The sequence below is a fragment of the Podarcis vaucheri genome, assembly GCF_965113315.1.
Source record: "Podarcis vaucheri genome assembly, chromosome: 12".
NCBI classification, from domain to species: domain Eukaryota; kingdom Metazoa; phylum Chordata; class Lepidosauria; order Squamata; family Lacertidae; genus Podarcis; species Podarcis vaucheri.
The window spans coordinates 61,587,985-61,610,623 of NC_138750.1; the positions used below are offsets into that span (position 1 = coordinate 61,587,985).

The following is a 22,639-nucleotide window of genomic DNA, read 5'->3' on the forward strand; positions in this document are numbered from 1 at the left end:
TGAAGCCTAGAGAACTCAAAGGTGTGATGTTTGTGTCTCGCACACATCTAATAACTTTTAGAAGACATCTGAAGGCAGCCCTGTTTAGGGAAGCTTATAATGTTTAATAGACTATTGTATTTTAATATTCTGTTGAAAGCCGCCCAGAGTGGCTGGGGAAACCCAGCCTGATGGGCGGAGTATTAATAATAATAATAATAATAATAATAATAATAATAATAATAATAAAAAATAACGAAAAGTCACACCCACCCACTGATGCCTTAGGCGGGAGGGGTGGGGAATAAGGCTTTATCCCTGGTAAAAGTGAGTGGGTACAACTGAACCAGCTTTGAGGCCAGCAAATATGTAATTCCCCCTTCCTGTAACTTTATTTATATGTTCCCAATAGGAGGATGGAGAATTCAAATGGGGAGGGGAAGAAACAGGCATAGCTCCCTAGGCACCACGAGCCTTTTCTTTTCTTTTTAACCATGTTTATCAATTTTGAACAACAAGCATTCATAGGATTAGTTCCCGCCCCCATCCCACCCTTACAAAATTTAAACACAGTCCATCAACACACACAGATAAAGTTAAGGTCACTTTAAATCACATGTAAAAGTGTATCAATCTGTAAGATTTTGGGCAGTTTATAAGCATGCTTCCTTCCCCCCCCCCTTTTCTTTGAGGCATATGAAATAAAATTAAGCCATGTATTTATGAAATAACTAAATAATTTTTTATTTATACCTCGCCCTTCCAGCTTCAGAAAACCGGGCTCAGGGTGGCTAACAACAAATTGAAAACACTAATAATAATTAATAATTTATTATTTATACCCCGCCCATCTGGCTGGGTTTCCCCAGCCACTCTGGGCGGCTTCCAAAAGAATATTAAAATACTGTGATACATCAAACATTAAAAGCTTCCCTAAACAGGGCTGCCTTAACTGATGCAACAAAAAAACAGCATAAAATACAACATAAAACATGTCACTGAGCTGCTTCTGTTACCTTCCCTCGTGGGTTTTCTCCTCCATTAAGATCAGGTTCCCATTCAGAAGTTCAAAGAGATATAATAATAATAATAATAATAATAATAATAATAATAATAATTTTTATTCATACCCCGCCCTCCCCAGCCAAGGCCGGGCTCAGGGTGGCTAACAAGCAATAATAAAAACAAGTTGAATGAATACAACTTAAAAACAAGATTAAAATACAACATTAAAATATTGAAACATTAAAATATTAATATTTGTGTCCCTTTATGGCATAGCTGTCAACTTTTCCCTTTTCTTGTGAGGAATCCTATTGGGAATAAGTGAATTTCCTTTTTTTTAAAAAAAAGGGAAACGTTGACAGCTATGCTTTATGCCTTTTTATTTTATTTTTTGGGAGGGGGGTGTCATAGACATTTGTTGGGTGGAGCAGAAAAGCATCTCTCTCTCTCTCTCTCTTTCCTTCCCCCTTTATTAGTACCATGCATTTGTAAGTTGGAGGGGCACCCAAAGTCATCTATTCCACCCCCTTGCAAGGCAGGAATCTCCCCCCGAAGCCGTCGCTAGGAGGCTGCCAGGCTCCCCGGGCAATTTCCACACACCCACCCCGGCCAGTCCTCACCTCTCTCGGGGCCTAGGCCGGGTCTCCCCACGCAACCCCCTTCCTGGGGGGCAGAGGAAGGCTACGCGAGTCCCGGGCCTGGAAGGCGGCAGGGCCGGACTAGGCCGCAAGCCCGCCCTCGGAGTCCCAGAGCGGGACGCGGTTGCCTCGGCAACCGTTGCCATGGCAGCATCCTCCGGGCTCCGCTCAGGGAGAAAGGATGCGATGGATCAGCGAGTTTAACCCTTCAACGTCCAAATAAAAATTAAATAAAAAATGAGGGGTGCCCCAAAGTTGCGACGCTGCTCGGGGGTTCTAAAGAGAGAACGTAATTTTAGGTTCGCTTGGGAAGCGAAATGTGTGTAAAATGGCACAGAAATACTTAAAAATAAATAAATTGCCAAATACCAACGCATTCCAAAAAAGACTGGAGATCACACGTTTCGAAAGAAATCTCAATCAGAGCAGGCTTCGCTTTTCTATACAAGAATAAAAAAAGGTTTTTTAAAAAAAGCAAAAAAGGCAAAAAAAGCAAAAAATAAATAAATGGGGAAAATGCAGAGAATACTTCACAAAACGATGCCCTAAAATACACACCTGGACTTGTTTCGATTAACGTCTGCAGGAGACTTGGTGGATATTTAAGTTATAATTGGAAAAAAATCTTAATTATTATTAGGAAACAGTTTATAAGGAGTAAATAAGGAGGCCAGATGCAGGATAAAAGGAAGTCTTTTATTTGGTTGTTTGTATTGTTAGGTTCACTGTATGTTATGTTCACGTTTAATGAGGGTGGATTTGTGTACGGGGTGTTTATGTTATGTTGTAAATAAAATTCAAAAAAAAAATTAAAAAGGAAGAAAAAAGACTGGTGTAAATTTATATCGTATTTGAAGGACTATTGTAAGCAATTGACAACGCCAGCAGGGTTGTCAGAAGACTTGTAATGATAATTGTTACTACCTTTTTATATTTATTTAAAAGTTGTGATATTCTGAAGGAGTGAAACATCAAATGGAAAATATATAAATGCTATGATGTAAAAAATTAACTTTGAAAACCATGAGGCGGGAGGGAGTGAAGTTGACAGGAAAGTCATACGAGGAAACGAAGAAAGGTGGACAATAAGAATGTGTTTAATTATTATAAAATGGAAATCTAATAAACAATATTATAAAAAATAAATAAAAACAATTGCCAAGTACTTGTGTACTATATTAGTGATATTATCTTTTATTACTCATTATCATTATTATTATTTAGCATTACCTGACATATTCAGGTGAGGTTTTCGGTTTTCCAAGAGCAGTTTATGCGCTTTTTTGGAGTCCCCCCCCCGCCAAGCTAAATGTTGTCCAATGGCATATTTGCATTCCTCACACCCCAAAACGTATTTTTAAGACCCCCTCACTGAATAAATTTGCAAAATTAAGTTTCACCCCCTAAAATGACAGGCCATACTGAAGGAGGGTTTGCGGGGTGGGGGGAGCCTTTGCACAGGAGGAAAACTGAGGCTAGGATGTTGGGGGGCATTGTTGCTTTTGTTTTTATATTATTATTTGTTAAATTTGGATACCGCCCTTCATTCATGGATCTGAGGGCAGTTCGCAGCACAAAATCAAGAAGTACATAATAAAAACATTAACAAAAAAATAACCCCCTTTTTCGTACCTTTATTTTAGAACTTGAGTGGGGATTTGAACCCGTGTCTCCTGGGTCCTACTTGAAAGTATTCCTACTACATCCCTCTCTTGCAACATAAGGGCTGAGTCTCTACCCATTCTCTCCATGTTATGCAAAATTTAATAAATTTATTTCATGTTTCCTCTTACTTGCCTTTTCTCCAAACTAATAAGTCCCAAAGCAAGCTTTCTTTCCAGGGGAGTTGCTCCGTTCCCTTGATTATTTTGGTGGCTCTTAACTTTCACTGACACAGCAACATCTGTTTTGAGGTGATAAAACCAGCTAATAGTGATAACAGAGGTTGTTGTTTTTCCCCAGTCAGTGGTGTATAAATTACATGAAATAAAAATAAGTATTTGCAAACAGCTTCAGCCGTAGTACTTCAATTAATCCCACATTTTCATGCATACATACATTTGTATACCGCCTTTCCACAGCTGAAGCCGTGCTCTAGGCAGCTTACGAAAGGGAGAAAACCTAACCACAACATAACAAAAGTAAAAATAAAAAATTCCTTCCAGTAGCACCTTAAAGACCAACTAAGTTAGTTCTTGGTATGAGCTTTCGTGTGCATACACACTTCTTCAGATACACTGAAACAGAAGTTGCCAGATCCTTCTATATAGTGAGAAGGTGGGGAGGGGTATTACTCAGAAGGGTGGTGGGAATGGGAGATTGGCAGGTAGCTGAGATGAGCCTGTTGACGACTCTGGTTTGAACAAAGACATTGGATTCTTATCTCATTATACATGACTAAGCCATTTCTCACCTTCTCACCCCTTGCCTTTTCCTGTAAGACCTATTGCAGTCTTACAGGAAATTGGAGGAGTGGAGACGCAAACCCGGTTACCCAGATTACGTGAATACCGCTCTTAACCACTACACCACACTGACAAATAGAAAATTTGTCCTATCGGTTCTCCCCAGATCTAGCATCTATAGCCCTAAACATGAGTTTGGCAGGGACTTACTTTCCCCACTTGTGGGGTGACTGAGACAAACCCTTGATCCCTTCATGTAAGCAGTTCCAAACATTTGGGGATCATTAATCTGCCTTTTTCAGTATGTGCTTTACAATTAATACTAATACCAATCAACCTTAGTTAATCTATGCCAACACCAACTACGGGAAATGCATATTTCATGGAAAACTCAAGGCTGAGGTTTTGTGTCATTGTTTTGTTGCTGTCCGGCTCAGGAATCCTTGATGCACATGTTTTAATAAAGTAAACAGACCTCCTGCTTTATCAAAAGCTACCCTCCTGTTCTAGCTAGAGAACAGGATGCATTCCATAACTCTGGGCCCCCACAGATCTGCCTATTTTCTTTTCTACTTCCGCTCACAAGGGCAGGCAAGTATGCCACAGAACAACACAAAAAACAAAATAACAGACTACACAGATGTGGCTTGTGGGAGAGTACAATTGTTCTCATGTACATATATTTAATAAAACCAGAGTCACTGAATTAGATTTACACTGCATTATTTAACATCACTCAGAACATTATGATATAATCAAGGAATGCAGGCAGCCTGGCAGAAATTTTAGACCTGAAATTCCATTTCAGCCACAGCTGTTAAGTCCCATCTATTAGTGGTAAGCAACAGGATGACGACTGAGTGTTTCGTGAATTTGGGGTGGGGGTATAATCAGCATCACCTGGCCGCTAACAAATACATTTTTTTTAAAAAAAACAACTTCTTGAAGGGCAAGCAATCTCCCCAACTTCATGCTGAAACACTGAGTGAGCCAGTTCAAGGTTCTGCATGCTGAGTATTCTTGATATTGTCTTCTCCTTCAGCTTTGAGCTGGCGAGGAAGTCAGGGGGCTGGCTTCAACACTGAGGTTTGGGGTGATGTGACAATCAAGACCTCACCTGCTCAAGGGGAGGATCAGTTGGTGGCAACAGCATCATTTTGGCTAGCTACTGGTGGAGGGCACAACCAAATATATGAATCCCCTGCCCAGGAGATCTTGTTTCAGCATTCCACGTTTTCCATCAAATGTTGAGAAACATGGTCTGTTTTTAATTTGGCCCCATATTTCACTACAAGGGTTTTTCCATATGGGGCCCCCACCCTGTGCAAACAAGCCTCTTTAAAATATATGCAATACAAAGTGTGCAATTATTATTATTATTTTTAAAAAAGAATTCAAGAAACTACAATGCCCTCCAGTGAAAATAAGTGAGTTTTAGAATTTAATATTGTGTAATAAATAAAAGACAGCAAATAATTTAATCTATGGTAAGAGTTGATTGTCCACAACATTTGTTCCAAGGGAGTTTAAAGAATTCAGTGAGAGAGTTAGATTTTGTGTTCTGCTAAACACCGGTACACCTCTACCAATATTTTCTCGCTTGATTATTTCGCAAAGTAAAGGAACAGTTTCTGAAGAGGAAATTCTGGACCTCTAAGTTGCAGAGTGCCTAAGTGCCAGGGATGCATAGCGAAAAAGGGGTTGGATGCTATATATTTTTTTAAAAGTATCAGCTGATGGTGTCACTCAAGCCAGAGAGAAGAACAGGTTTGAAGTCACCGACAACTTAATGCAGAGCAAGACTGGCAGCGTAGAGGTTAACACCGTGCGTGACGTGGACAGAGTTACAGAGCCGCTCCCTTGTGCTTGTTATCACTGCAGAGCCATTTCCATGTGAGGTCTATTGCTAGAGAGTACATAAGAACACCAGCACACACAGGTTCCCATTGATGGCTTCCTAGGGCTTAGGCTTGGGCTTGGCCCAGTATTCTTGATACATGGAATAAAGGACACCTGGAAAAAGAAAAGAAAAAGAGGATTAGGAGTTCATAGAATCATAGAGTTCGAAGGGAGCCCTGATTGCAGGGATCTCAGCTGAAGCAGCCATGGCAGATGGCCACCCAACCTCTGCTTAAAAACCTCCAAGGAAGGAGAGTCCACAATCTCCAGAGGGAGACCGTTCCACTGTCAACCAGCTGTTACTTTCAGAAAGTTTTTCCTGATCTTTAGTCTAGATCTCCTTTTTTGTAACTTGAAGCCTTCGGTTTGAGTCCTTCCTTCCGGAGCAGGAGAAAACAAGCTCAAAGCTATCTTTCTTTTGCTGGAAATCCTTTTTTCTTTCTTTCTGTCTTTTGGAATATTTTATTAGTTGAATATAAGAACAACATATAATCAAATAGGTAAAGGGACCCCTGACCATTAGGTCCAGTCGTGACCGACTCTCGGATTGCGGCGCTGATCTCGCTTTACTGGCCGAGGGAGCCGGCATACAGCTTCTGGGTCATGTGGCCAGCAGGACTAAGCCGCTTCTGGCGAACCAGAGCAGCGCACGGAAATGCTGTCTACCTTCCCGTCGGAGCGGTACCTATTTATCTACTTGCACTCTGACGTGCTTTTGAACTGCTAGGTTGGCAGGAGCAGGGACCGAGCAACGGGAGCTCACCCCATCGCGGGGATTTGAACCGCCAACCTTCGGATCGGCAAGTCCTAGGCTCTGTGGTTTAACCCAGAGCGCCACCCGCGTCCCATACAATCAAATACAAGCAATCAAATACAGTTTTCCCCTAACCCCGCCCCCAAACAGCCCAAACTACGTCCAGGTAATTACATTAGTAATATAGTCAAATAAAAAATTATTTCTACAGTTGCTGGTTTAAAAAAATAGCATTCCACATGCTCCCATGTGCCTTAGGTGGTTTAAATGCATGTTCTTTCTTTGATGCATATGTAATAAAGGAGGACCACGTTATGTAAAAGGTATGTAGTTTCTCACGTTGTTTTCTTTCGCGTACCCCTTCTGTTAACATTTCCATCAAAATAAATTCCCAGACATAAGTATACCAAACTTCATATAGGTTCACGTTTAACGTCCTCCAGTGTCTAGTAGCAGCAAGACGTGCTGCAGTTATAAGATGCACAATTAAGTGTTTGTATCTCAAGATTTTGTGCTTCATCTACAAATATAGAAAGCACTGCTATTTTGGGATCTAAATTAATCGACTGAGATGCAGTTTGTTCCAAGACCTACATTGGCTCCCAGTACGTTTCCGAGCACAATTCAAAGTGTTGGTGCTGACCTATAAAGCCCTAAATGGCCTCGGTCCAGTGTACCTGAAGGAGCGTCTCCACCCCCATCATTCAGCCCGGACACTGAGGTCCAGCGCTGAGAGCCTTCTGGCGGTTCCCTCATTGCGAGAAGCAAAGCTACAGGGAACCAGGCAGAGGGCCTTCTCGGTGGTGGCGCCCGCCCTGTGGAACGCCCTCCCATCAGATGTCAAAGCGATAAACAACTACCTGACATTCAGAAGACATCTTAAGGCAGCCCTGTTCAGGGAAGTTTTTAACGTGTGATATTTTACTGTATTTTTGGTTTTTATGGAAGCCGCCCAGAGTAGCTGGGGAGGCCCAGCCAGATGGACGGGGTATAAATAATAAATTATTATTATTATTATTTCCTGAAATATTTTTAACCAGAAGTTTTTAATCAATGGGCGGCAGCTCCATCCTTGTTAGAGGACCTATCCCAAACATGAGAAGAGTGCTGGATCAGGCCAATGGCCAGTCTAGTCCAGCATACTCCTCTCACAGCGTCCCAGCAGATGTCTGTGGGAAATCTGCAAGGAGGAGTCAAGCCCAAGAGCCCTCTCTCCTCCTGTGGTTTTCAGTAACTGAAGCCAAGTAGCCTTCAATAGTCCTCTTCTCCACAAAACAGTGGACCTCACAACCTAGCACGCCTATGCCGCCCTACCAAGGAAGTCAGATTTTGTTGGGAACACTGCCAGGGAGATATAGTCCATCATGGCCCCAAGCCGGCTGCCGGACGTTCATCGATCTCCCGTAGTCACACAGATCCAGCAATTAGCGGCACGAAGCCTCAGAAATAGATAGGCTGCATTCCGGGGCTCGTGCACACTCTTTATCAGCAGAAAACACAGCCAGAAAGCTTGCACCGCAGAAGAGCATAATTTACAGACTTTATTTAGCGTTGAACAGAACAAAGGAAAACATGACCGTTCTGAGTCAGCGTCTCTGACCGACTGACAAAATCGAAAGGAACATCAAACATAAAACATCCTGTGAACAGGACATGCGCAGACTCTGTGACTCACAAAGCCTGCTCCCTTTTAAGGTGGAACGGAAATATCCTAACAGATTTAACATAGTGTGTTCCATTACATGTTCTTACTATGTGAGACCGACATCTTGTAGAGTAAATCAACAGGGTGTGTGTCAAGGTATCTGCCAGGGATCAGTTTAGCTGTTTCTTGTTTAAGCACCTCATCCATTCTATCTCTGCAACCTTCTCTGAAGTGAAGGACGTGAGGCAGGAATTGGTAATGCAGGTGAGCTGTGGACAGACAAGCTGCCAGCTAGCTCTGCCAAGGCTCGTTTTTTAGCACAATATGCAAAACGAGTCAGTTACATTTTGTACTGTGCCCTTTACATCTTCCAATCACGCGATGGTGGGGTGGTACAAAGTTATTTTGGCACCTGTTTCCACCGCATCATTTTCCCCTTGAACAATGTATGACGGAGACAAAAGTCAAAGACAGACCACAGAGAAAGCCAAAGGTCAGATAGAGGGCATGATGTTCAGACAGCTGTGGCTTGTCTGCTGGCAGAAGTGTGCTCCACACCCGGTGGTCATTCCTTCACTTCTATCTATTAAGACATACAGTGGTACCTCTGGATGCAAACGGGATCCGTTCCGGAGCCCCGTTCGCATCCTGAGCAGAACGCAACCTGCGCCTGTGCAGGTTGCAATTCGCCACTTCTGTGCATGATGTCATTTTGAGCGGCTGCGCATGCATGAGCGGTGAAACCCGGAAGTAACGTGCTCCATTACTTCCGGGTTGCCGCGGAGCGCAACCGAAAGCGCTCAACCTGAAGCACATTCAACCCAAAGTGTAGTAAAGTTAGTGTTTAGAAGCTATTCCTTGGTCAAGCAACGTGAGGCCTTGTGGGTAGCCAACAAGCCACAAGGACCATGGGAAATAAGTTCTGTCCCTTTAACCTCAGACTAACAGGCACCCAGGGTGTGAAAGGTTTATTATGGGAAAGGAAACCCCTGATTTAATGGAAGGTTTGACACCAGGGTCCGAAGTTATGTGCATTCCCTCAGTGATGTTATCTGGCCTTGATTGCCTGGGAATGTGTATCTGCATAAACTCCACGGAAGGGAGGAACCCCTTTGATTTAGGCCCTGGGTTCTTAATTGGCCCAGCTGCCAGAAGATTAGATTGATTAGCCCGCAAACCGGTCATTGGAGAATTTAAAAAATAGTCAAGAGTTATGATTGGTTTTGGGGGTTCCGACGCCACGTGTAAATCAGGGATAAAAGATCTGGGAAATGGCTGAGAAAGCGCGCTCTGCAATCCGCAAATCGCCTGGCTGCTGATGCTCCATCTAAGTAGCTGTCCTTACGTCCTTTGTGATGAAGAATTGCGAAAGCCTCTGAATGCGGAACTTTGAAAGGACTCTAACTATTCTCTCTTTGCTTTATCTGTGAGTATGTAAGTTAGTTAGATTTTACAATGTTCTTATTTTCTCTTGCCTGTAACTTACTAAAGAAGTGCCTGCTATTTTAGCATGTTTTCTTATGTTCTTTTAAAATAAATTTTAAAGAAAGAAACTGTTTTTGGTTTGTGTGCCTTTCCAAGGAAAAAGCTAATTCCTAGCCTTACGCTTGGTTGCGCTCTACCGTAGAATTTCTGTCTGCAGGTCTGTGGATACAGCTTGTGGAGGGGGGATAACCAGTAATAACGGGGCACAGCCTTCTCCCTGAGTTGTGGCTCTGGGTTCCCCAGGACAAAGGGAGTGGTGGCAGCCTTACCGGTGTTATTTTGTCCTGTTCTGTAAAAAGTAAACACGCCTGCCATCCCTGCTCAAGAAACCTGGTCTGGCCGGTGAGCAGAGACAGGTGAGGGAGGAGCGGGTGGCTGGGGGCGGAAGCTTACCACACGAGGTATGACTGTACATAGACTCTGCCTAACTATGCAATCAAGGGGGATGTTTGTCGTGTTGGGCCAATGGAGGCAGAGTTAAGATTTAGGAACTGAAGGATTCTTAGATCCTTCAGAGCCCTCCATCATGCCCATGAAAAACACCTGCCCAGGCTGCACACAAAGCAGTAAGAGATCCACTTTCATACTAGGAGGGAGAGGAACTCACGGAAGCACATATATCCTGATCAGTGATCCGCCACCTGATTACCAGGGCTCTTGTGGCTTCCTTTAGGAACACAGAAAACAGAGTGCCCAAGCCAGGACTGGCCCAAATCAAGACACCCTCTCTCAGGTACCTTGGCAAACAAAGGTTTGCAGAGAAGGGCAACTTGCCGCGTACCTGAACAAGACACAAGACTTTCTGGTTTTGGTACGTACCGCAGGTCATGGCCCCCACAACGAAGCCCTGTGCTGCCACACGCATATGAATCAGATGAACGGACATTTTGGTGTCCCCTCTGTGCTTCAGCTTGTAGAGCCCATAGGCCACCACGGCTGCAAAACCTGCAATGCCTGGAACAAAGGGGAAGAGAAAGTCAGAAGTGCCCGATAAATTCTGTATTTCTTGTATGCCAGTGCAGCTGGCCATTGCAACACCCTCAACAGAACACTTGATTAAAGTGGCTGGGGCTGACGACAAATAGTAGTGCTTGGGATCCCAAAAGTTGCTCAGGTTCATGGAAGATGTCTGCACTGAACATCTGTGTCATGAACTGATTTTGAAATGCCTTTCAGTTTCAAAAGCAGCTTATCATGCATGTAGCGCAAGGCGTGAGGAGCCTCGGGGCCACAGGCCAATCTTGGCTCATTAGGCCATTTCCCCAAAGTATCTTTATCACATTGCCCACTATATACAGAGGTGCTTTTTAAATCCCTTGCTTGTCCAGGAAAGGTGTCTCTCCCCGGTGGAGAGGGTTCTCTGGCTGATCAGTGACGCTAATGCTCCAGTGACTTACAATATGGCCCACTTTGTGCTGGTGGCAAGAAAGATCAGGAAGAAAAACCTAGACAAAATTGCAGTAAGCTGCAAGGGAGATTCGGAGGTCTAAATAGGAAAATATTGTATGCCATGTGGAGTCCCCAATCTATGGGTGCACCTGCATTTTATGATTTTCATGGTTCAGGCAGTGGCTGTTTTTTATATACAGTTATATAGTTATATAGATACTTCTCTGATAGTGTTTTTATGGTTTTCCCATGGTCTTTGGCTAGTACAATAAAGCTTATTTACTGACCCAAAGCATGGCAACCCCACATTTGATGTCCCATGTGACTCCCCCTTCCTGGAACAAGCAGGCTTCACATTAGGTGTGGGGCAAGAACTGACATGCCTTTAAAGGAATGATCAGGAGCTTACAGTGAGCTCTCGATTGTTCCTTGGCTAGACCAAGAGGTACATGGGAGCATAAAACTGTTGTTAAAATGGAGGGTGTATGTGTTTATTTTAGGAGCCATTTCAACTGCAACCACTTCCTCCTACCATAGAGAAACCTGTTTCTGGAGCTTTAAAAGCAGGGTGGCGCACTTTGCAAAAGGGCTTTCAAACAGCCCCACGACACGCTCTGAAGTCCCAATAGATGGGCTTCAAAACGCAGCATCGCGAGACAGCATAGTATTGTGAGTGACAAGTATGAGGCCCTGCCAATTTGACCCACCAGGGATGGGGAGATAAGGATCAGGCCCACCAGTCAGGAAATGTTAAAGGTTCCCCCACAAGGATGTAACACGAAAGTCTGCCATCTGAAAAAAAATCAAGTCTAAAGCCTATCCCACTCTATTCCAGATGGTTCTTTGGATTCTGGCCAAAGTTTAAGGACACCAGTGAAACTTGACTCATTAGAGATTACCATATTTTTCGCCCTGACCATTAGATGCACCTAGTTTTTAGAAGGGGAATGCAAGGGGAAAAAAATTCTTTAAAGGGAGCGCTGATCAGAGCCTGTGTGCATCCCAGACTCTGCTCAGCACTCCCTTTCACGAGCCGCGTGGAGCGTGTCTGCGGCGCTTGCAGGCTTTTCCCCAGGAGGGAGAAAAGCCCTGAAGAGCCACACACACGCTCCGTGGAGCTGGTGCGACTCTTGGTGGCTTTTCTGGGAGGTGGGGGAAGGGACTGAGGGGCTGCCCTCTGTCCCTTCCCCCACCTCCCACAAAAGCCAGCAAGAGTGGGAATTCCCCCACCTCGTAGAAAGGCCCGCAGGAGCCGCACACCCTTTAAAGAGCACACAGCTCTTGCGGGCTTTTCCCGCCTGCATTCGCTCCATGAGACACACACACATTTCCCCTTACTTTTTAGGTAACTAGTTCCATGAACAGTGTGTCTTGATATTAAGCAGGATATAAGAGTCAGATCTGACCTGAAAAGACTTTACCAATGCTCAATAATCAGTTAGGCTGTGTATCTACAGCAGTGACCACAGGAGGGATAATGACTTGGAGGAGAGCTGTGGTGCATCTGCAGCAGAAAAACTGGACGCCTCCATCTTCCCCAGCTGCAGCAAAACATGTCTCTCCCATATCAGTCCCTACAGCCACAGCAGGCACTGTGACTCTCCAACGGTTTGACTTCACCTCCGAAGGCACACTCTTCCACTGGCTCCTGAGACAGACGGATGCCAGCCATTTCTAGGTGCAGTGTCAGTCCCCAATTTTTAAGGCATCGAGGACCAGGGTGCGGTGGGCTTGTACCAAAGCAATTTTAAAAACAAGAAAAGGGCCAGTTTAAAACAAGTGACTCACTGACAATTGTAGAAATGCGACCACTAAATCATGTTAAATCTACAGCTATATGAGAGAGTTATATACATCAGTATGCACTGACTTTTTGCCCTATAGACATTTAGGACTGTACCTCCTATATTCCCAACCAAAACACAAAGAGGGCAATTGTGTATCTCAAAAAAATGGTAATTGCAAGTGTCAGAGGGGCTTACCAATTGGGACAAATGGAGACTCCCGGGATTTTCTTATTAGTTTTGAGGTTTGGCTGTCGTCTGTCTCATAGGTAGGGAGTGGACTTTCTGAATTGGTTGCCATGATAACTTCAAGGAAAGAAGTGAACACACATTTAAAAACAACAACAACAACAACAACAACAACTGATTCATGCCCTAACTCAATTTTTCCTTTAAGAGGATATTGACTTTTGAATTTGCTATAATAAATTACATATAAACACGTAACACTGTCATTCAAATATCAGATATACAGTCAAACCTCAGCTCCCAAATGCCTCCGTTTTGGAACATTTTGGTTCCCAAAAGCCAGAAACCCAGAAGTAAGTGTTCCGGTTTTCGAATGTTTTTTGGAAGCCGAACATCTGAAGCTACCGCAACCAATCAGAAGCCGCGCCTCAGTTGTCGAACATTTCAGAAGCCGAATGGGCTTCTGGAACAGATTACATCTGACAGCCGAGGTTTGACTGTATGCAAGAATAGAAATATTTTATTTACTATTTTTATTATTTATTATTTATTATTTAACAACATGTCCAGCTTGATAGTAAAAAAACAACCACCATCAAGTGGTTTACAAGAGGAGTAAAACAATATAGATATTTTTTATAAAGACAACAATTCAAAACATTTTTAAAACAGCAGAATTGGCCAGAAGCAAAAAACAACTCATCAGTATTCTACAAATTTGGCTAAGTTTGTCCAAACAAAAATGGTTTATAGAAGGCACTACAAATAATACAGTAAAAGCACCCAGCCAACATCTACAGGCAAGGAGGTTCAAAGCATGGGGGCTGCCATACTAAAGGATCCCTTTCTTACGAATTAAACAAGGATATGTGACACCTATTAACAGTGCCAATCTTGCAGATCAAAGCAGTCAAGACAGCACATATGTATGCGGTAAGGTGATCTCACAGGTTAAGTTATCAATACTAACCATCCAACAAAGGTTATAGTTTAAAGACAAGGCAAAAGCACTGAAGTTGGCCACAGAATCGTAGACTTGGAAGGAACCACGAGGGTCATCTAGTCCAGCCGCCTGCAATACAAGAATCTCTTGCCCGACATGGCTTCGAACCCATGATCCTAAGATTAATAGTCTTATGCCCTACCAACTAAGCTACACACTATGGCACCAGGAGAGCTGAGGGCCAGATGGGAGTGGCCTGGAGGGCCTCATCCAGGTCTTCAGTTCCCCAGACCCACTGGCCTTTAATGTGAATTCAGCCTGATCTTCTGTTTCCCTTCTCTTCCCTCCCCCTCCCCTTTTATGAAGATCACCCGCTCTGAGACCCCACAGCTAATTCTCCCCTGGCCTCCTCGCTGGCCCAAGTAGGACCAATTCAGCCAGCTAGCCCTGGGGATTATCTAATGCTTATTAGATGGATTTCCCCTAAATTGATTTCTGAATTTTATTGTTGTTCATGTCTTTATACTGTGTTTTTATGCTGCTTCTACAATTGGGTGTTTTAAATTTGTTGTTAGCTGCCTTGAGCCAGGTTTTTTGAACTGGGAAGGGTGGGGCATAAATAAAAATTTATTATTTATCATTATAAAAGGAAGATTAATTTAACCCAGGCATAGGCAAACTCGGCCTGCCAGCTGTTTTGGGACTACAGCTCCCATCATCCCTGACCACTGGTCCTGTTAGCTAGGGATGATGGGAGATGTAGTCCCAAAACAGCTGGAGGGCTGAGTCTGCCTATGCCTGATTTAACCACTCCTCTCCCAATACACATGGGTGAGTTATGTCCCTGGACTAGGGGGGAAAGTTTGGAAGGTAGATACTTGCAGAGCCCACCCCCTTCCGTATCCAGTGACACAACACTGGATCCATACTTCTAGCTGCCTGATTCTTCCAGACCCTTCCCTGGTTATCATGGAAGACCCAAATCTGTTACTGTTTTAAAGAAATGGCTACCTTATCACATACCAGGCCACCTTATCTCAGTCTGTCCTCTCATACCGAGAAAGCTTGCATAGCTCCAGCTGCTTGCCCTTGAATATATTCAAAAGTATCTGCGTATATAGCTGCCTACTGTATCTCTGCAGGACGTTCTGCTCTTAGCCTGACCCCCCCACAACCTGCAAGGTTGGGAAGCAAGAAATATCCGCTGCCCTTTTTGCCCCTGGAGCAATCAGTCGCTCCCAACAGAATAGCAGAATTATTTGACCTCCAAGGAGGTTCATTGATGCAGGAACACCAGTTACAAAGGCAGGTTAAAGATTCACTGCTTAAGAGGGAGTCTGCATTTGAGGGATATCAGTCAGTCACACCACCAGGTTTCATTCAGGAAAAAGTCTCCCTTACTAGAAATCTTTCACCAGGGGTCGACAACTTAGGGCCCATGGGGGTCGTTTAACCGGCCTATGGACCCCCGCCACCCGCTTGGTCGGCTCCCGTGCGCCGCACTGAACCGGCGTGGAGCAGAGTAGGGACCGCCTTCCGCGACTCTGGCCAGCTTCCCATTGGTGGCAGGAAGTTCCTGCAACCAATAGGAAGCTGCGCACGCCTCCTCCGCGAAGGAAACAGCGTTTGCGCATGCGTGCATGCGCACACACTCCGGCCCACCCGGTCTGCGGGAACGTGAACCGGCCCAAGCCACAAAAACTTTGCCGACCCCATCTTAGGGTAAAGGGTACCGATGACCATTAGGTCCAGTCGTGACTGACTCTGGGGTTGTGGTGCTCATCTCGCTTTACTGGCCGAGGGAGCCGGCGTACAGCTTCTGGATCATGTGGCCAGCATGACTAAGCCGCTTCTGGCGAACCAGAGCAGCGCACGGAAACGCCATTTACCTTCCCACTGGAGCGGTACCTACTTATCTGCTTGCACTTTGATGTGCTTTCAAACTGCTAGGTTGGCAGGAGCAGGGACCGAGCAACGGGAGCTAACCCCATCGCAGGGATTCGAACCACCGACCTTCTGATTGGCAAGTCCTAGGCTCTGTGGTTTAACCCACAGTGCCACCCACGTCCTGACCCCATCTTACACCAACTTTAAATAAGCTTTTGTTGCTACATACAGGGTTTTCCCCACTACTTCTTCTGAGGACACAAAGTTCCCATTGCCTTCAGTTGTTTTAGCAGTCCATCCTGTTTCCGTCACCTGCCCCCATAATCTTTGCTCCAGTTGCATCAGAACTTCACTGCATGCTCCCTTCCGGATGTGCGTGTCTCCAATTTCATCATCACAAAAATGCCGGCTTTCCTGGCTATACAAACTCCTAGTCTCCGCTCTGCAACTTGCCAGCTACTCCCAGAACCACGTGCCTAGACTCATTTTACAGCAGCAGTGACTTTAGCACCTTCAGTCACTCCCATTTCCTCCTCCAGCACTTCACTTAACTTCTTTTCCCAATTCCTTCCTTTCTACTGCCCCTAATGAAAAGCTTGGTGGAATGAGAGTCATTTTAAAGGAGTCCTTTATTTTTTTGAATGTGGTGTATATGTCTCAGACAAGATCCTTAAGAATCTACCCTTTAAAGTATCCCTCAATTGAGAATTTGTAGGTGGTTATGGCAGGGAGATTACTCCCTAAACTAGAATGTCTTAAGCAATTCTTCATTCAACCTACTGTAAGAGGAAACAATGAGTGGTTTCGGAAATAAGATGCCAGAAAGAATTTCCAGACACCAAAGCTATTGCTTATTGAAGACTATAAAATTATTAGTATTAACTGAAAGCATTAGTTGCCCTTTTTGCCACAGCAACTCAAAGAAACACACATTACAATATTCCACCCGCTCTAAAAGGACATGGATTGTTAAAAGCAAAAGGCCTCGTTAAAATGGGAATTTTTTTGCCTGAATTATCTTGAAGTCACAATTGTATCATTGGCTGTCCGGCATTTAGGAAGGGTCCAGAGGGGGGAAAGGATAAACGGGACTTTACAAAGCGCTGCTCCACAATGGGTGGCTATCTACTCCAGCCCCCCAAAAACCTACAATTCCAGTTAATATTTAAATCTTAGAATAGCTTTGGAAGTGGATATAGGCTGTAGGGTTAGAAGTAGAAGATAGTGTATTTTAAAACAGTATTATTTGTAAGTGACAAAATGCGAAGATTTTTATGGTTAGTGTGATTTTAAAAAATGGTTAGAAATTATGATATATGTAAACTGCTAAAGATGAGGTAAAATGAAAATCAGATAGGGAGGACTTGGGGAAGCCCACTTAACAATGTTCAGAAAAATAAGGACAAGACAAGAATTTGTTTTTCTGTTTGTGTTGTTTAATTTGTGTTATAAAATGAATAAAAAAATTTGGGGGGGGGGAATCTACAATTTCAGAAACATTTTCTGGGGCCTCCCGCCCTCCCCCCTTTCTCTCAGCAGCGACTCCTGAACTCCAGCATGTGGTTCCGGTTAAAGGGCTGGACTTGGGGGGGGGGGTCGCGGGGAGCCATGGGTTCAACTCCTGCCTGGTCCTGAAGCTCCGAGGGTGACCTTGGCCTCTCTTTGAGCCTCCTGGCCTACCTGGCAGGGTCGTTTTGCGGGAAGCAAAATGGGGAAGCTAAACCACCTGCGGTGGGGGAGGGAAGGCAAGGCATGTATTTCAATTGTGTATTTTAATCTCCACCCCCATTGTTCTGCTATCGGGAACCAGGCAGAGGGCCTTCTCGGTGGTGGCCCCCGCCCTGTGGAACGCCCTCCCACCAGATGTCAAAGAGAACAACTACCACCAGACTTTTAGAAGACATCTGAAGGCAGCCCTGTTTAGGGAAGCTTTTAATATGTGACATCTTAGTGTTTTTTGGTCTTTGTGGAAGCCGCCCAGAGCGGCTGGGGAAACCCAGCCAGATGGGCGGGGTACAAATAAATTATCATGATCATCATCATCTTGTTTTTAAGTTTTATTTCAATCAATTGTTTTTATAGCTGGTGTTAGCCGCCCTGAGCCTGGTCTTGGCTAGGGAGAGAGGGGTATAAATAAAATTTTATTATTATTATTATTGAGGGGAGAGAGGGGTATAAATAAAACTTATTATTATTATTGAGGGGAGAGAGGGGTATAAATAAAACTTATTATTATTATCATTGAGGGGAGAGAGGGGTATAAATAAAACTTATTATTATTATTATTATTATTATAGAACAGCCAAAGGAAACTTTGCAAAAATAAAATTTCACCCAGTCAGTCAGATTAAAACCTTTTTTTATTATTAAAGCAGGCTCCCCCCCTCCCCCAGAAGAAAGGCCTCCTTAAACAGGCCCCCTCCCCGAAAACAACCCCCCCTAGTGAGGCCCCAGCCCCTCACCTCAGCCGCCGCTCTGACCCCGAAGGAGACCCTGCAACTCACGTGCGTCACTGCCGCCTCCGAACCGGCTTTCTGGCGAGCTCGACCGCTGCGCATGCGCCTGCCTTCCCCTTCGCCCCGCCCCTTCCGGCCCTGGCGCCGGGAAGACCGCAACTCCCAGAAAGCACCGCGCCGCCCCGAGTGCCCCATTGGTGCACGTGACCCGGATGGGCCTCCCGGCTTCGCAGCCGACCGCCTTTTCCCTCTCCGAGCTTGGGCTTAAGTGTCAATCACCGCATCCCGCGGCCAATCACCGGGAAGGAGGGCGGTTACGCAAGGCCAGCGCGGGTTTCTTAATGGAAGGGGAGTGAAGGGCAAAGGGAGGGGCTTCCTCTCCACTCCCCCCTCCCTCCCTTGAGAAGAGGAGAGGGGCAGTGCGGTGCAATGGTTAGAGTTAGCATGAAGCTCACAGGGCGACCATTGGGCTGATGTCTCTTTCTCTCTCTGGCCTACTGAAGTCAAAATAAAAAAATTCCTTCCAGTAGCACCTTAAAGACCAACTAAGTTAGTTCTTGGTACGAGCTTTCGTGTGCATGCACACTTCTTCAGATACACTGAAACAGAAGTTGCCAGATCCTTCTATATAGTGAGAAGGTGGGGAGGGGTATTACTCAGAAGGGTGGTGGGAATGGGAGATTGGCAGATAGCTGAGATGAGCCTGTTGACGACTCTTAACGACTGCAATAGGTCTTACAGGAAAAGGCAAGGGGTGAGGAGGTGAGAAATGGTTTAGTCATGTATAGTGAGATAAGAATCCAATGTCTTTGTTCAGACCAGGTCTCTCCATGGTTTTAAGTTTGGTAATGAGTTGTAATTCAGCAGCTTCTCTTTCCAGTCTGTTTCTGAAATTCCTTTGTAGTAAAACAGCTACTTTGAGATCTTGTATAGAATGTCCTGGGAGATTGAAGTGTTCTCCTACTGGTTTCTCTGTTTTGTGATTCTTGATGTCAGATTGACTATGGCAGACCAACACGGCTACCTATCTACTACTGGCCTACTGAAGGAAGGTGAGGACAGGTGACCTCACCTAGGCCCGAAGTCACCCCCCACCAAAGCAGGCTCAAAGCTTCTCAAAGCTTTTCAAAATCATTTTCTCAGCAGCTAAGCATTAGAAACATTCCTCTCTTCTGTAACTACAAAGATTGCAACAAGGTAGAGAACGGAGCCCATGGTCTTCTCAGGCCTTTCTCAGAACCACATTGCAACTTGCTTTCTCTCCGGGAACCATGCCAAAGCACAAGAATGAAACAACGGGAACACTCTGAAAACCCCCTCAACCCCCTTTCCTGCCAAGAGTCCACAATAGTCCCAAGACAGCTTTCTGTACATGCTCAGAGGACTCCTGAGGGAGGAGAAAGGAGGAGGGAACTGGAAAGGGGTATATATGCTTTGTGCACATGATTGTGAACTCGTGCATGCTTTTTGTGACTTATCACACTTGCTCCTTCTACCAGTTCATGGATGGTAGAAATAAAAGCCTTTTCTCCGAAACTATTCCTTGAGTGTCTGTTGACTCCCACTTCCCTTTCCCAGGCGCAATATTTTCCCCACCGGAGGGCAAAGCCTCATAAGGCTACACTACCTTTGTTAATTTATTCATTAAAGGGAGGGGCTCCCTCTCCACTCCCCCCTCCCTCCCTTAAGAAGAGGGGGCTTGCTTTGCAGGGTGTTGCAGGAATTTATGTATAGGTTGGGGGGGGGTTGCCCCTCCAGCAGATTTCATGCACATGCAGCCCAATACCAAAATCAGCACAATCACTTTTGTGACTTGTCCCCACAAAACACCCCATCACAGTGTGTTCCTATCTATTCAAAGGGCCTCTGCTGCATGATACCAAATGTAAGAATTCACTGATAAATGTATCACTGGCTCACTGGGAAAACTTTGGAAATTCATATAGACAGGTGAGCTGAGCTCCTCAGCAGCCCCTCTCCCTGAGTGCCAGACAGGTAGCCATTCCAGAAATAACAACCCCAGATGAAGACAAAAGGGTGTGATAACTTGGTTGGGAAACAGGGAAATGTAAATATATTTTTTGTTACAGTTGATGGGTGTTTGGTGGAGGACAAGGGTCCAGGATGCTCAGATTACTGCTACTAGACCTCCCCTTTTATGATGTAAGCATGATGTATGAGTGATGTACTTGGGGGGGGGGGTTCATAGAATCATAGAATCCTAGAGTTGGAAGAGACCACAAGGGCCATCGAGTCCAACCCCCTGCCAAGCAGGAAACACCATCAGAGCACTCCTGACATATGGTTGTCAAGCCTCTGCTTAAAGAAAGACCTCCAAAGTAGGAGACTCCACCACACTCCTTGGCAGCAAATTCCACTGTCAAACAGCTCTTACTGTCAGGCAGTTCTTCCTAATGTTTAGGTGGAATCTTCTTTCTTGTAGTTTGGATCCATTGCTCCGAGTCCACTTCTCTGGAGCAGCAGAAAACAACCTTTCTCCCTCCTCTATGTGACATCCTTTTATATATTTGAACATGGCTATCATATCACCCCTTAACCTCCTCTTCTCCAGGCTAAACATGCCCAGCTCCCTTAGCCGTTCCTCATAAGGCATCGTTTCCAGGCTTTTGACCATTTTGGTTGCCCTCCTCTGGACACGTTCCAGTTTGTCAGTGTCCTTCTTGAACTGTGGTGCCCAGAACTGGACACAGTACTCCAGGTGAGGTCTGACCAGAGCAGAATACAGTGGCACTATTACTTCCCTTGATCTAGATGCTATACTCCTATTGATGCAGCCCAGAATTGCATTGGCTTTTTTAGCTGCCGCGTCACACTGTTGGCTCATGTCACGTTTGTGGTCAACCAAGACTCCTAGATCCTTTTCACATGTACTGCTCTCAAGCCAGGTGTCACCCATCTTGTATTTGTGCCTCTCATTTTTTTTGCCCAAGTGCAATGGTTTAACATGGGAATTAGCAGCTAATAAAAGTTTGGGTTCTCTTTTGTCCGGGGCTTCCATCTTGTTCCACCTTGTAGCAGGTGGGAGTCCTGTTGTGACAGTCTTCAATCAAGACCAAGCCTACTGGCTGCTGTTTTGCTCTGGTATTCCTGGCTGGTGTCCTTGTTTTTTTGTCCAAGGGAGCCCTTGGATTTCTCTGTTAACAAGGGGCAGTGCGGTGCAATGCTTAGCGTGGCTGCCTAGGGCCTGGGAAGAAACCCAGCGTCACTCATGAAGTCCCCAGGGTGACCTTGAGCTGTGTGGGAAAATGATTGCTTGTACATAAGAGAGCTGGTTACATGCATTCTCTCTCCCTCTCTCTCATTCTAATCTACATCGCAGGGTTGTTGTTTGTTTATTAAATTTGTTTTATCATGTATTTTGTGTTCTCGTTTTGTAATGTACTTTTCTGGCGTGAACTGCTCCAATATCTTCAAACGAAGGAGTTTGCGTGAGGGGGTTATTGGCAATTTGGGTTTGCTTGTTATGTTATGCATTCTGTATTTTTGTGTGACCTTTGGATAAATTAGGGCAGTATATTAATGTAATAATTATCTGGAGGTCCTGGTCTGCCCAGACGACAATATTGAACCCCAAAAGGAGGCTGCCTGTGCAAAAGATCCACAGGAGGGAGCGTCTCACCGTCTTTCCCCCTCCCTGCAAAATCCAGACACCCCCTCCAAGTTGGGGCTGCAAAACTAAGTGTACCTAAGGCATATGCAAAGATTTTTTTAAAAAAACAGGGTGATCCCTTTCCCCACCTGCTTACAGTCAACAATGGGAAAGGGAGAGAACAGGGAAATAAGCAAATTGTGGCAATATCTCTCCATAAAGTGCCATGAATGTTTAACCCAGGCATGTCCAAAGTCCATTTGGGGGGCCTAATTCAGCCTGCTGGTGGGTTTAATCCAGCCCCTGTGGCAGTTTATTTCCTGGGGTAAAATCCTTAAAAAGGTGAACAATTTTGGTTGGCCCCCACGGCCCTTCACTTTGAAAAAGGTTTGGACACCACTGGAACACTGGTGAAAGTGGAACAGCCCCTGAGGGAATCAGTTCTGGCAGAAGAGGAGCCAAAATGCCTAACCTCTCCCTCAGTTTCTAATTCCAGATAGGTGTGTCGTGCAATGAGGTAGAAGCACCAATGCAAATAAACTTGCGTGATAAGGCGAAAACCAGTGTGAAT

The 22,639-nt window shown here is 44.9% G+C and overlaps 2 protein-coding genes across 3 annotated transcripts in view; both read right to left on the minus strand.

The window, feature by feature from the left end:
• The window catches only part of CCDC13 (coiled-coil domain containing 13), a 41,239-nt gene extending 39,449 nt beyond the window's left edge, over positions 1-1,790 (minus strand). Inside the window, 2 exon segments of the mRNA XM_082192286.1 lie at positions 1,605-1,653; positions 1,655-1,790. Coding sequence (XP_082048412.1) covers positions 1,605-1,653; positions 1,655-1,768 — 163 coding nt within the window. The 5' untranslated portion in view covers positions 1,769-1,790.
• A 2,884-nt stretch (positions 1,791-4,674) lies between these two features.
• Positions 4,675-18,606, minus strand: LOC309515068 (HIG1 domain family member 1A, mitochondrial-like). Of its 2 annotated transcripts, none has more exons than XM_082192684.1 (4): positions 18,507-18,606; positions 13,182-13,289; positions 10,630-10,764; positions 4,675-6,040 (listed from the first exon to the last, which is right to left on the minus strand). In XM_082192684.1, exons 2-4 carry the CDS (start codon positions 13,282-13,284, stop codon positions 5,985-5,987), a joined length of 294 nt encoding a protein of 97 aa, XP_082048810.1. In that variant the 5' UTR covers positions 13,285-13,289; positions 18,507-18,606; the 3' UTR covers positions 4,675-5,984. The 2 variants fall into 2 exon arrangements, with proteins under 2 accessions (XP_082048810.1, XP_082048809.1); XM_082192683.1 differs by having other exon boundaries at positions 18,465-18,579.
• Between the last annotated feature and the right edge of the window lie 4,033 nt (positions 18,607-22,639).

Excerpts from the sequence above, each read along its gene's own strand:
- LOC309515068 (XM_082192684.1), bottom strand. The coding sequence starts at position 13,284 with ATGGCAACCAATTCAGAAAGTCCACTCCCTACCTATGAGACAGACGAC. Across the intron at positions 10,765-13,181 it reads GTCTCCATTTGTCCCAATTG|GCATTGCAGGTTTTGCAGCC; the intron begins GTAAGCCCCTCT and ends CCTTTGTTCCAG. Across the intron at positions 6,041-10,629 it reads TGTGGGGGCCATGACCTGCG|GTGTCCTTTATTCCATGTAT; the intron begins GTACGTACCAAA and ends TTCTTTTTCCAG.